The 14,148-nt window shown below is 34.3% G+C and overlaps 1 protein-coding gene across 7 annotated transcripts in view; it reads right to left on the reverse strand.

Annotated features, from left to right (window-relative positions):
- The window catches only part of DENND4A (DENN domain containing 4A), a 124,704-nt gene that overhangs the window by 43,683 nt on the left and 66,873 nt on the right, over nt 1-14,148 (reverse strand). For all 7 annotated transcript variants that reach the window (XM_046008817.1, XM_046008816.1, XM_046008815.1 and 4 more), the window contains exons 12-14: nt 10,770-10,870; nt 7,513-7,731; nt 6,060-6,205 (exon numbers count right to left, since the gene is read on the reverse strand). In XM_046008817.1, coding sequence (XP_045864773.1) covers nt 6,060-6,205; nt 7,513-7,731; nt 10,770-10,870 — 466 coding nt within the window. The remainder of the gene's footprint in view (nt 1-6,059; nt 6,206-7,512; nt 7,732-10,769; nt 10,871-14,148) is intronic.

Raw genomic sequence — 14,148 nt, forward strand, 5'->3', positions numbered from 1 at the left:
AGATAGTTAAAACAAATACCCAAGGTTACTGGAAAGAAAGGTGGAAACTACTCCTGTCTCCATGATTGAACATTACGAGAGCGAAATGCTTGTCTATGAAAAATAGATGTTTTTACATTTTTGTTTATTATTCATTCTTTTAAAATTTATTTGTCACAGAGAGAGAGAGAGAGAGCAGAGAGAGCCAGAGAGAACGTGTGGGAGAGGGGCAGAAGGAGAAGCTAGAGAAGTCGGAGAAGCAAGGAGTCTCTGAGCAGGGAACCTGTGGGTTGGGTGGGGGTGGTGGGCGGGGGGTTTGCTGATCCCAGGATGCTGGGATCATGATCTGAGCCCAAGGCAGACACTCAACCGACCAACCCACCCAGGCATTCCTAAAGTTCTAGCCACCTCGATCACATAGAAGAAAAACCTGTATGAGGACAGCTGCTCTAATTCTCAGCACTACAAAGTCTATTAAAATACTTTGCAGATTCAGTACCCTGGGAAAAGATATTTCCCTTAACTTGTATACCAATAAAATCGCATTTCAACATAAAAGCACTCATGCTATATACATCCTACATGTATCAGTTGGCCATTTCTGTCTTTTGGAAAGCACAGTAACATCTGCCCATTGGAAGAAAAAGAAATGCAACACCCACAACAGGATAAAATTAAAATAATTTTCATATTCTCTTCATATTTTTTCCATAAGACATTAATATACTTAGAGAACACTGCAGAGGGATGCTTGGGAGACTAAGAAAAATCTTACCAGACTATCTGTTAAAACAAAACTGCCCTTAGTTAAGAACCCTCCTATAGGAACAGATTGTAAGGATTTAAAACATAATCATATGAAGAACAAGAACACATGGTTCTTAAATTAGTCACAAATGAAGCTCAAATAATTCTCATACATTGTTTTTCGTAGTCCTATTCAATATTTTACCCACTCTAGTTTCCTAAAGTTGGGCAAATGTTTTCTGTTTGAATATGCAAAGATTGAAAGAGGAATATGTTTAATTCCTATTCAGTCTTCATCATGGATTGACTTAGGTAATTAATGTATATATATTATTTATATATAATTTATATAAAAATATTTATATATAAATATATAATATGTATTTTATATATAAATTTACTTATTTCCCATAGCTAAATTACCAGAGGCAAGAGGATCTGTTCACTTACATGATTAAAATCCACCCAACTAAGAAACAACCCCACATAAATGATTATTTAAAAATATTATTGATATTCATAAAACATTTGCAGATTAAAAGCAAGTACTCACTTGCTTTACTAAGCATACTTAAACTGTGGTATTAAAAAATGAAAGGTACTAACAGTACTGTATAATTATTTACTATTTCAGAGAGTTCTGCTTAACAAAACTAGGAATACAATTAACCTCTAATTGCATATGAAGGTTATTAAGATGCATTTTGGATCTTGTGACATTTTATTATTTTCTCTAATAAAAACCTTCTTGAATTATAATAAAGCACATACAAGTAACTATGTTTTAGTCAGTTAATTTTCAGTTTTAATTTTCTTAGTCACTAAAATCTTTAAGGGCAACATGATTCCTATATATATGTGATCTTTTGTTGGATCTAGATTTTGAGTAGGTGAATAGCATTTCAGGAAAATAATCTGTCTAGAAACAGTGGTTACACATTAAACAGGATTGGCTTTTTTTTTTTTTGACAGAATGTATATTCTTTAAGTGATTATTCTCATCAAGTCCTGCACTCACGCCAAGTAAATAGCAGGTAAAAAAAAAAAATAGCAGGTGACTTACTTTCAGAAATTCCTAGTAATTATCAGTGATTATTCTAGTAATTATCAGTGATAAAAATCCTTCTTAGAACATGATGCCCTAGGTACTTAGCAGAAGTGTTATATGTCTTACAATATTAATGAGTATTTTAAAAACCATGTGATACTGATATTACTGTATGAATTCTTAGCTGAAACACAAACTTGTGAACAAGGTCCATAAAATGAGCAGAAAAAGAGAACAAGATTTCTTGTCTTCTGCATGGTTAATTGGATTCCCACAACAAATTCAGTGTTCCCATGTGTATTAATCAATGTATTGGCTTAAGTATGCTATTAGCAAAACTCTGATCACTAGTTCAGTCCCTTATGATTAATTAGCTTGGCAGAGGAACAAACTGTTACACGAATGTGTGTCACTGTTCACAAGGCAAGCTCAATGAGCATATATGGATGACCACTGGAAGTCCAGCACCACAGGGGAAAACTTCCACCAAAGTTCATAATGGTGTAAGAAACATCTCTCTCTCTTTTTTAAAATAGGCTCTACGCCCAACATGGGACTTGAACTCATGACCCTCAGATTAAGAGTCACGTCTCTACCTCCTCAGCCAGCTAGACACCCCCAGAAACATCATTTTTTATATAAAACCAACCAATTATTCCTATAAAAAAGGATAAAGAAATTATGTTTTAAAGTGCACTTTTCTGTTTACCATGCACCTTTCTATTTATTTACTCTTTCTATTAAGCACCAAATAAGGCAAACCTACAGATTTAAGATAAGTGAAAGCCAAATTCTTGGCACAATGCTTCAATGAAAATAAAACTGTCAAGGAGCTACTTCTCAAAATAAACAGGATTTTGAAGCTCTATATAGGCAGAGTTCAACCTACAAAGAAGGCAGGGTTCTAAAAGTCCACTTCTAAATAGAGTATTCAGAATCAGGTTGATAGAAATGGTCTATGTTTTGGAGTCATGGTCACATGGAAATCTTATTTGCCAAAACTCATCAAACTGTACATTTCAGAGGTGCAATTTACTATGTGTATATTATATCTCAATAAACTTTGGTTTTAAAAACAGGTCCTAAAAGGTGATTTCAGTACCATTCCACCAAAAAGAATTTTAATATATATTTCTAGCAGAACACTGGAGCCCTGCACCATTTGAACCACAGCTAATCATCATTTACATCCATGTTTCTATGAAAAAAACGAATTATGAGTTCTAAGTGGATAATGGCATATATCCATTTTTTTCCCAACTCCAAAGCCTTTCAAGAACTAGGGTGATTATTTCTAGGCACCTTAACATTCTCTATCAGCACAAGCAACAGTATTTCTCTACATCATTCATCCATCAAGTGTTCTAAACAGAAGGATCTTAATTTGTTCTTGTTCTTCATAAGTAAAGTCATTCAAAAGTCAAACATTTCTATGTTATGAAATGATAAAACCAAATGAATAGCCATTCTATAAACTCAAAAATTGGTAAAATATAAAAAATAGTCAATAGAAAAAAGTTTTCTACTTTTTAGTTCATCCAACACTCCTTTGAACACTGGGAAATATGCAAAGTGATCTCTCCTCACAATGTATTTTAAACATAGGTAAGAAAACAACACAGAAAGACTAGATGACTTGTCTTAAATCACAAGTGTTAAGAGCTGAGACTCAAGTAGTCCTTATTCCCAAGGCAGTGTTTTTCCCATTACATCTGATATAGTTAGAATCATTTCTCATTTTTATAAGACATATTTGGTACTAATTTAATAGTTAGTAAAAAACACTTTTGAGTCCAACTCAGAACTGAGCCAATTTCTGAATACTGAGGGATGAGCTGTATTTTGGCTGTTATGACCCCTGCCCTCAAAAATCACTGATTTTCTTTCAGTCACATAAATTTGAACATGATGGATTTCTTTAAACAACAAGTATAACCTGTTGAGTAAATATATGACAAAGCTTTGCTCTCTCCCTTTTTCTATTGTCATGGGCATAAAATCATGAACATTATGTACATATAGTCACAAATTTATATGAGAGTTTCAAGTATAGTAACTTTTCAAGTACAAACAACTCTTCCCCTTTAATCTTTACAGAGTAAATTGCTGGCCTGATGACCCACCACCACTGAATGCTTTAGTGTGTACTTCCTACAAACAATGACATTCTCTTATCTAACCGTAACACAGCATGAAAATGTGGAAATTAACACATTACACTACTACTGTCTAATCCTCAAACTACACACACATTTTAATGATTACACTAATAATGTTCTGCCTAATGTAATGCCTAAAGCATTGTATTTGCTTGTCAAATCTCTTCAGTTTCCTTCACCTTTGAACAGTTTCTCAATTTTTCCTTTATTTTCTTAACCCTGACAGTTCATGGATTACAGAAAGGTATTTTGTAGAATACCTTAATTTGAGTTTGTGTGATATTTCCTTGAGATTATGCAGGTTATATGCATCTTTGGCAGAAATATCATAGAGTTGTTGTATTCTCACTGTGGCCTATTATAGGCGTACGATGCTGATTTGTTCCACTACTGATGACATTCACTTTGATTAGATAAAAGTGGGGTCCGCCAGGCATTCTGTTCCACCATAAAGTTACTCTTTCTCTCTCCTTTTGTAATGAATACATATTTTGTGCAGAGGTACTTTGAAATTAAAATCCTGTTTCTCATCAGACTCTTGATTGATATCTATGTAGACTCATAGTTTCCTATTTTTTTCAATGGGTTATGATCTCTTACTAACATTTGATGTTCAAGTTGTTCCAGATGCAATCAGTGGCAGTCCCTCAAGCTTGCTTGTGTGTGTGTGTGTGTGTGTGTGTGTATGTGCATGAACACACACATGCACACGCATCTGCCTTTATACATGTGGTGTTATTTTAAAAAACATGTCTCCATTATTGGAGCGATTTCTTATTTTCCAGCACAAGATATTTCAGGGCTCATTTCGTACTTTCCTTGCCCTAGACCCAATCATCTCTCCAAGGAGTCCTAATTCCTTTTAATGGAGAATGGTATTTAGAAGCCAAAATCTGTGCATTTGGTGTACTCATTGCTATTGGGGATGGCTGCTCCCAGGTCCTATTATACAGAGTGAGGGAGTATATGTTTGTTCACACAAAGACACACATACTTATATCTATACTTATCTATATTTTTTTCTATAAATATTGAATACCAATGATACATCAAGCCTCCAATTCCATCCTAATACCTCAGGGTTCATTCAGGTTTTCTCCTTTTCTGTATTACTTAGTCCCTTCTCTGACAGTGAGTAACTTCATTGTTCTTAACATATTTACTTATTTGATCCATTTCCCCATATGCTATATTCTCCCATCTCCACCACCACCCTTCCCCACATATATGACTTCTTCACCCTAATTTGGCTTCAACAACAACTTCCAGACCAACCCCCTACCCCCATCAAGCTGGCATCTTCCTCATCCAGATCAAACTCTGATACCCCATTACTCCTACTCAATAGAGATATTCTCCTTACTTTGCTCAGACTCTGATACTCCATGCTATTTCTGCACGGATACTCTTCTCATCCTTCCCCTAGCATGGACACTCTTTTTATTCTCTCATCCTCTGATTTTTCTCTATGCTAGGTTACCCCTTGCATGGATGTTGTCTTCACCTGTCTTGGGCTCTAATACCCAATGCTAGGCTGCTCTTTCTTCTTCATCCCATTCAGGTTTTAACACCCCACTCCTGGCCACTGTTCCCAACCTCCTCTCTGTTCAGTAGGGATACCCACCTTGCTCCATCCCACCTAATGATATTAGGACTGAAGGGAAAGGGAAGGTTTCACACACGAATTTAAAATACCACAATTAATTCACTTAATCTAAGCTACAAACTCACTTCCAAATTGTAAATATATTCAAGTAAAATATTCATTATGCTCTACACCTACTCTCAGCATATGGCAGTCCTCAAAAAGGAAAGGTGAAAATTAAGGATGTTCAAGTTAGAGGTCCACACACTTGGAGAGAACTCCTATTAAGTGGGCAGGCAAGGTTACACACCTGAGTGCTAAAATAAAACTGATAATTCAGTAAAATCCTGCAAGGTACTCCTAAGAGGTGCTCTTTAGTATCTAGTAGGTCCTACAGAACTTCCATAATAAAGTCAATGATGAAATGGAATGAACGTAGATTTTGTTAAAAGCTGATAAAAGTTGAATAGAAATATAACTCAGAACATTTAAAACAATCACACAAAATAAGTCAGGGCACTGTAGACATACTATTACTTACTTTATCTACACAATCATCAAAAAATGCCAGGCTTGCATCTTTATCACTGACAAAAGAACATTCCTCAATGAAGCGAATGAACATTTGTGTTTTGGTCATCATGCTATAGAATTTTTGATGTGACCGGTCCCGGCTTCTTAAGAAAGCTGTTCAACATAAATTCATAATGTCACAAAATATAGCACCATTCAAAGATTCATTAAATTTTAAGCCAGGAGAAACTTGATTAACCACATACCCCCTCAACCCACCACTTTGAAGAAAAAGAAACGAAGACTCCTGAGAAGGGACATGACCTGAAAAAGACAGCAACAGGAAGGGAACTTCAATCCAGATCTTTCAAATCCTCACCCAGAATTGTCTCTGTGATCCCCTCACTACCTTGAATTACACATAAAGTAGCAAATCTGAAAGCATGCTTAAAATTCCTTTTTTCCTTGAGCAGGTGTTGCATGCTCTATGCTCATGGCATGCTCTCTATCCACGTATTTGGCTTTCTCAAAGCCCCAGTTACATTTCTTCTAGTATTTGTTTATGTCTGTGTCTTACTGAAACAGAGTAAAAATTTACTTCCTGATTTCATGCTCCATGTTGCTCGTTGTGGTCAGTAACAGTACATTTGGGCCTTTTTTGGGCCCATAAACTCAAATTATTTCCATCTGTTCTCTCTGCTTAAAACTGTCTTCTACTTTTCTTTTGTGTGGCTAATTTCTACTCATCCCTGAGACCATGGCTCAGACATAAATTCCTCGGAAGGAATTTCTGTGATTTTAAGTTGTGAAATAAAGTGTTCATTCATATTTTTTTCAAATTGCTTATCTTCTTGCCTATAAGCTCATTGGGAGAAATGACCATGTCTCTCTCTCTCTCTCTTTTTTTTTGTGACCATGTATTTTCTGCATACCACTATATACTTAGCATTTAGAGAAACTCAATATATGCTTATTAAATGAATTTCTCTTGCAAATGTTATATACCACAAAAGAAAAATACATATGTATTATGACAGAAATTGCACTCCAGGGCTCTCCAACTTCTTTTGCTTTGGGGCACAAACAGAAAGTAATATTTACAGAGCACACTGAAGTAAAATGAATGAGGCTGCCCATGCCTGGAGGTGGCCATCCCAGGAGCTCCTCTGAGTGTCTGACATTGCCCAGCTGCTCTGTAAGCTAAAAATATCAGTATCTCAACACATCTGTGACACAACATTTCTACATGGTTAGGAAGCTCTGTGCTTTTCACATTTTTTAGCTAATGGGATTGGAACTAATGTGCCCAAGAAATAACTAGTTTTGTGGAGATGGAGTACCAACAAAGTCCATCTTCACATATTCCCAAAATAGGTATGTGTTTTTATAAACATGAGCTATTAATTAACACAGAAAGCAACTGAATCATCATAAGGTTAAACTCAATAAAATTAAAAGTATAAAACTATACAATCACTCACCTTGTAGGGCAAAAAGAGAGGATGCATCTGTGGCTGTCTCAGACGGGGCCTGTGTTATTGGTCTTAAGTATGATCTATAACCTTTTAAAATAGAGGCCATGAAATACAAAAACGCCTCTTGGATTTCCAGATCTATCATATGCAACCTTTTTCCAGAATTAAAATCATAGTCATTCATTGCTAAGTCCATTAGTCCATCGTCTCTTGGTCTCTGCTGCACTGTGAAGAAAATTAGTTTGAGTGGTTTTTCCAAACTGTTGAAACCAATGTTCATAATGATATCAATATAAATTCGTTATATAGGTAAGTCAAGTCATTCTGCTGTATACCTTATACAGTCCTGTATGTCAATTATATCTCAATAAAATTGAAAGAAATAAATGTGCTGTTTTCAAAAGGTCTCAAGGTACCTGAACTCTGTGTTTATACCACTTCATAATGTGTAAACCCTGGCAAAGCTTGCCACATCATTTTTTAGGCTCTGCTGCATATATTTCAACCAAAGTAAATATAAAATTATTTGTTTATCTGACAACCATCAAAAAAATTCATGTTCTGAGGCAACTATATATAAACTAATAAATGAAAATCATAGCAACCATATCAGCAGGATACAGGGGTAAATGCATTAGTCCTATCTCTGCGACCGTCCACTCCTTTTAAAAAATATAAGTGCCTACAGGAAAAACACATGAGGATTAAAATGTGAGAAACAACTCTTCCTCTTCCTGAACAATTCAATGCTAAAGCCATTAGTAGTAAAATAACAAATTCACAATAGAGAGGCCTGGTAGACGCCACCTTAAGTGCACAAAGTAGACATCGTCATAAATTATGGGACATATGGTAAGGATGGTAAGGATCCTAGGTAAGGATGCTAGGAAAGGAACATAATGTCACTTCTGCGATATTCTTGCCAAAGACATCTGACCTGTATTTACCATGAGGAAAACCCACATCATGGACCATTCTATGATAGGAAGTATCATCTTCAAAAGTATCAAGAAGAAGAAGAAAAAAATCAAGGAACTGTTCAGAAAAAAGGATACCACAGAGACTTGAAACTAAATTATAACACATGATTTGGAAATGGATTACTTTGCTATAAAGAACATTATTATGATAACCAATGAAACTACAATCTGGTCTGTGGATAAAGATGACAGTCACGCTCAATGATAATTTCCTGATTTTCACGGTTATATTTCACTGATACAGGAGAATATGTTTTTTGGTAGGAAATATATTCCATTTGGAGGTAATGGGGCATCTATTCTCAAAGGTCAGGGAAATATCTGTGATTGTTTCAAAATTTAAAAACTTTTTTAAATATGAGGAACAATAAATTATCTTAGAGAGTTTTTTTTTTTTTCTTTCTGGAGTTGTTATTGTCCAAAAAAGTAACAGTACTGGGAAGAATGTGGGCATTGATACAAAAGGCCTAGATTTTAATCCTAACTTCATCCTTGTTAACTGTATGATCTCTGACAAGCTATTTTACCACCCTCAACTTATGTATGTGAAAGTGTTCTGAAGCTGTAAAGTATTACACAATCCTTAACTACCAGTACTGTTTAAAAGCTTAAAGCTTTAAGATTCCGCCCTTCAGGTGAGCTGGATGGGCTATTTCACGGATTTTAATAATATTTTAAATATTGCTACAAAAGCTGCTGGACTTCTCAGCTACTTAAAAGAAGTACATACCTTGTTAGAGAGCAACAAAGTAGTTAGCTTAACTAAAATTCTATACATAATTTATTTGTTCTATTAGATAAAATGTTGTCCTATTGGGATGGCACCATATCTAGTCCTTACAAGCGGCTTCCAAATCAACTGCTTATTTTAAGGTTTGCTTTGGAAACATTGTCTTCTTCCATGCCTATTTCCAAATATACAGGCACTTTGAACCCTCAAGGATATAGTCCCCTTCCTATGTTTACATTTCACTTAATACATAAATGAAAACCTCAAATATTGCTGTATCATCACTGACCATTTTATCACACAATGATTTAGTAAGTATTAAATTATGGGCCCTGATTGGGCTATTGTTATAAAATACCAAGAGGATTAGATAAATGATAAATACACAAATGAGAACCTCAAATATTGCTACACCATCAATGACCATTTTTCATACAATAAGTTTTAATTTATGGGCCCTGAATGAGCCATTGTTATAAAATACCAAGAGGATTAAAGAAATGAAGGTTTAATTCTTCTTATCAGTATTTCTGGATCACTGACAAGGTATTCTTATATAAGCTTTTTACTGAAGTATTCCATATCCTAATCAATTTTCATTTTGATTAATTTCTTAATGCATTTGGCAATCTTCTATTTTCAAATTATTTGAGGTAAGCATAGCATTAATCTATGAAAGGTGAAAAGGATATGACCCAGCTCTCACCCCATCAAAATCATCAGCATTTTCTAATTTAAACCATCTGTCTTAAATTTTTAAAACTAAACTTCTATTCTATGTATGAAGAAAATATACAAGAGGAAACCCTTATTTTTCCCCTGGCATTTCAATAATGGTAAAATTAAAGAAAACAATGACCTTAACCTCTTTTTTTTTTTTTTTCCATTTTATTTATTTTTTCAGCGTAACAGTATTCATTCTTTTTGCACAACACCCAGTGCTCCATGCAAAACGTGCCCTCCCCATTACCCACCACCTGTTCCCCCAACCTCCCACCCCTGACCCTTCAAAACCCTCAGGTTGTTTTTCAGAGTCCATAGTCTCTTATGGTTCGCCTCCCCTCCCCAATGTCCATAGCCCGCTCCCCCTCTCCCAATCCCACCTCCCCCCAGCCATTTGCGACGACGTGGATGGAGCTAGAGCGTATCATGCTTAGTGAAATAAGTCAATCGGAGAAAGACAACTATCATATGATCTCCCTGATATGAGGACATGGAGAAGCAACATGGGGGGGGTAGGGGGATAGGAGAAGAATAAATGAAACAAGATGGGATTGGGAGGGAGACAAACCATAAATGACTCTTAATCTTAACCTCTTTTTGAATTTTATTATTCTAAAACGGTTCTATGAAAATGTAGTAGATATAAGATATAAATTTTATAAATTTCCTATTCAGCTTCTAACAAATTTTGCTTTAATGTTCATTTGCCCTTAAGATTATAAAAACATTTCCCTCAGACAAAATAAATAGTATCCTTTTACAAGTAAGGCAAAGTAATTGGAGTCCTTTTTCAGATTAAATTACTTCCTTTAATTAAGTTATACACTTACATTTTGCCAACTGCTGGTGCAAATTATTCAGAGTGTTCATCAGATTTTTACATGGTTTCTTTGGAAGTATCTTCCAGGCTACGTTTTTCTTGTCACCAGTTCTGAGATTAAATGACAACAATAATATATTTGTTAGGTGGACTTTTTTTTGCTATACATAAAAAAGGGAAAAGAGAAAATACATTGAACAAAAAATAAAACATACAAAAAATTCTAATAGGAGAAAAATACTCAGGGTAAGTTGGGATGCCAGAATATTTAAAAATTAATTCACACAAGGGAAGAACCTTGTATTAAATATAGCTCAAAAATTTATAATTATGTCAGTACTGAGTAAATTCCACTTGCATTATTATCATGCCAATCACTACACACTTAATATGGTGGTCATTACTCAAAACCTCATTTAAGAGACTTTAGATACCTAAATATTGGGAAAATCCTACCAATGAGAAGTTTTTTCTCCTTATAGACTCTAAGAAAAAGCACTGTGGAAAACTTGAACTCCTACAGAAAAAATGAACTGATGATCCAGAAAGCTTATCAAAATTCTTGAGTATATTTAAATATTGAGTTTCTTAGTTTCCTACAAGTAAAATTTGTTTTTGTTTCTTTCCTTAATCTATAATATTAAATTATTTGGATAAAGGATAATATTCCAAAATACTTTTATAACTATAAAAGAGGATATCTACTCGAAAGTGGTAGCTTTGTTTCTAGGACAAACTCCTACACTTTCCTTTATGACAATTATTGTAACATGGCTGTTATTCAAACTATACAAGGGGTAAGAGAAGAAAAGAGACAGTGATAAAACACCATAAAGCTTTTAGACTTAACTATAGCTTTGTTGATTTCATTCTTTATTAAATCTTTTTACACTTTAAAAGCTATGAATACCTTTTTTTTTTAAGAAAACTTGAAAAATGGAGAGAAAAAGAAGAAAAGTAAATCGCTCATGTTCTAAAGACAATAATAAAGCCCAGGTGTGCAGTGGAAATTGAATTTTTTTTTTAATGTTTTCTGTACTTCCCACAGAACAAAAAGGGCAAAATTATCACCTTGGAAACTAAACAACGAAAAAAGAATGAATGGGAAAGCTTAGGCTGACAAAGAACCACTGTCTTGGAATCTATCTTTCCAAATGAGGATAAAAACACAGAGAGGACAGGGTCAGTTGCAGATGTCCTACAGTGAAGGTTATATTTCATTTATAATGTGACCAGGGGCATGGAATCCTGCATTACAGTGAGAATACAATGTAGGAATTTTTACATTATTTTTTCTTGGTAAAACTTTGCAAAAAAGCACTCCCACTGTACTTGTTCATTGTGTGAGTGCCTGCCTTATACACTAGATTATGAGCAACAGGAGAAAGGAGTGTACTTGGTTTGCCTTTTTATTCCTAGTGCCTAGCAAAAAAGGGAGTTCACGATATATCTGCAGTATAAATGAGCAGAATCTTGGTATCTGTGCATTACATCTAATTTCTATAATTTATTCACATAACTTCCTCCTCCTGCCCTTGATGTCGTCACTCTAAAACTTGGCTGGGTAGGAGAGTCTTAATTTAGTACTTGAGTTTGAGTTTATGATAGCCTTCTGCATTTTTATTCATGGTGACTTCCACTTACAAGATTACTGTTACATAAATAGCCAATAATTAGTGGCAGAGGTACTGGTTTTGGAGCTGGACAGTGATGGTTTCAAAATCCAGCTGGCAGTAGATATTATCTATGAGCCTTCTGATAAATTACTTAAAAATCTAAGCTTTGGTTTCCTTACCTGTCAGAGGAGTTAATAAAAACTACCTCACAAAATACAAAGAATAAGATGAGATAACATAGGTTATGTATATAGCTTTATGCCTAGTACATAACCAGATATTAATTTCCCTTTCTTCAAAAATTTATTGACATGCATAACATACTCTGTATTCTATGTATCTAAGAGAGGGCAAAAGAAACCAAAATTGCATATTCAGAACCCGTTTTTCTTTCAAATTTCAGATTGAGGTTCCAGAAATTCTGGATGAAGGAAAGTAGAAAGCTGTTAGTTCACTAGTTTAGTCCTTCTATAGGCGATAATAACAAGAAGGAAGACTGCTGATGAGTGCAAATGACTCATGTTTTCTTTCAGTCTTTAACTCATTAGTGATCAAAACAAAAACAAAAAGTTAAAAAAATTCTTTTAACAGACTGGAAAGTATAAAAGAGGGTAAATGTAATTTATTACCATAATAAATGCAGTATATACTAATTTACCACCCTTCAATTCTTTTTTTTTTTTAAAGATTTTATTTATTTATTTGACAGAGAGAGAGAGATCACAAGTAGGCAGAGAGGCAGGCAGAGAGAGAAGGAAGTAGGCTCTCCGCGGAGCAGAGAGCCCGATGCGGGGCTCGATCCCAGGACCCTGAGATCATGACCTGAGCCAAAGGCAGCGGCTTAATCCACTGAGCCACCCAGGCGCCCCCTTCATTTCAATTTTTAAAAACATTGTGTCATGTAACAACTGGCAAAGAAAAGAGATATTACTTTAATATTTGAAGAATTAAATATTCCTGGTAATGAATGACATGTTCCTGGTAAAGAATCTTTGATTCTGTAAACCCATATAATAAAATGGCCTTTATGCATAAAGTATATCCCGTATTTTCTTGGTTAGGTGTTATCTGAAAAAAATTTTTTGACAGTGTATATGCTTTATAACAGAAAAGTATTCTCTTGCTATATTATTTATCATTTTACATGTTTTTTATATTATATATTATTCTTCCTGTACTAAAAAGCCATTTTTTTCTAGTGGTTTAGGCACTTGAAGTTTCAACATACGACAAGATTAGAATTAACATATGATTACAGAATTAAATCAAAAGGCTTTAATATGAAATATGCTTGCTTATCAAAAATGGAGTAAAACCTATTGCACACACACATATTTAAGTTGTAAAAGGTGCACCAGCTTTGGGGCTTTACTGATAGACTAACTCATAGTTATTTTAAGTATGTCCTGTGAATGCAATGTGGTCATTGCATCAGTTTTCTCTTCCCTGAATAGCTTAAGTATGATTAAATTGAAAATAAAGGGTATAAGAGAACAAGTGAATTATAAAAAAATTATAAAAATAGAACTCCAGTAGTTACAACTTAAATATTATTCCAATAAAAAAAGGAAACTTACAAAGTCCTAGTATTCCTGAAATATAAAGGTGATAAAATCATGTATAATTTAAAAGTTATTTTAAAAATTTAAAGCAGTATATAAATTTTTCTTTAAGTGTTAGCATTCTAATAGTATTACACAAGACTTAGAAATAGAATTGAAATATCAAGGTATAGTACTCCAATTCAATTTGTGATTTCATCCATACTTATCT

Source organism: Meles meles, chromosome 6 (genome assembly GCF_922984935.1).
Source record: "Meles meles chromosome 6, mMelMel3.1 paternal haplotype, whole genome shotgun sequence".
Lineage (NCBI taxonomy): Eukaryota > Metazoa > Chordata > Mammalia > Carnivora > Mustelidae > Meles > Meles meles.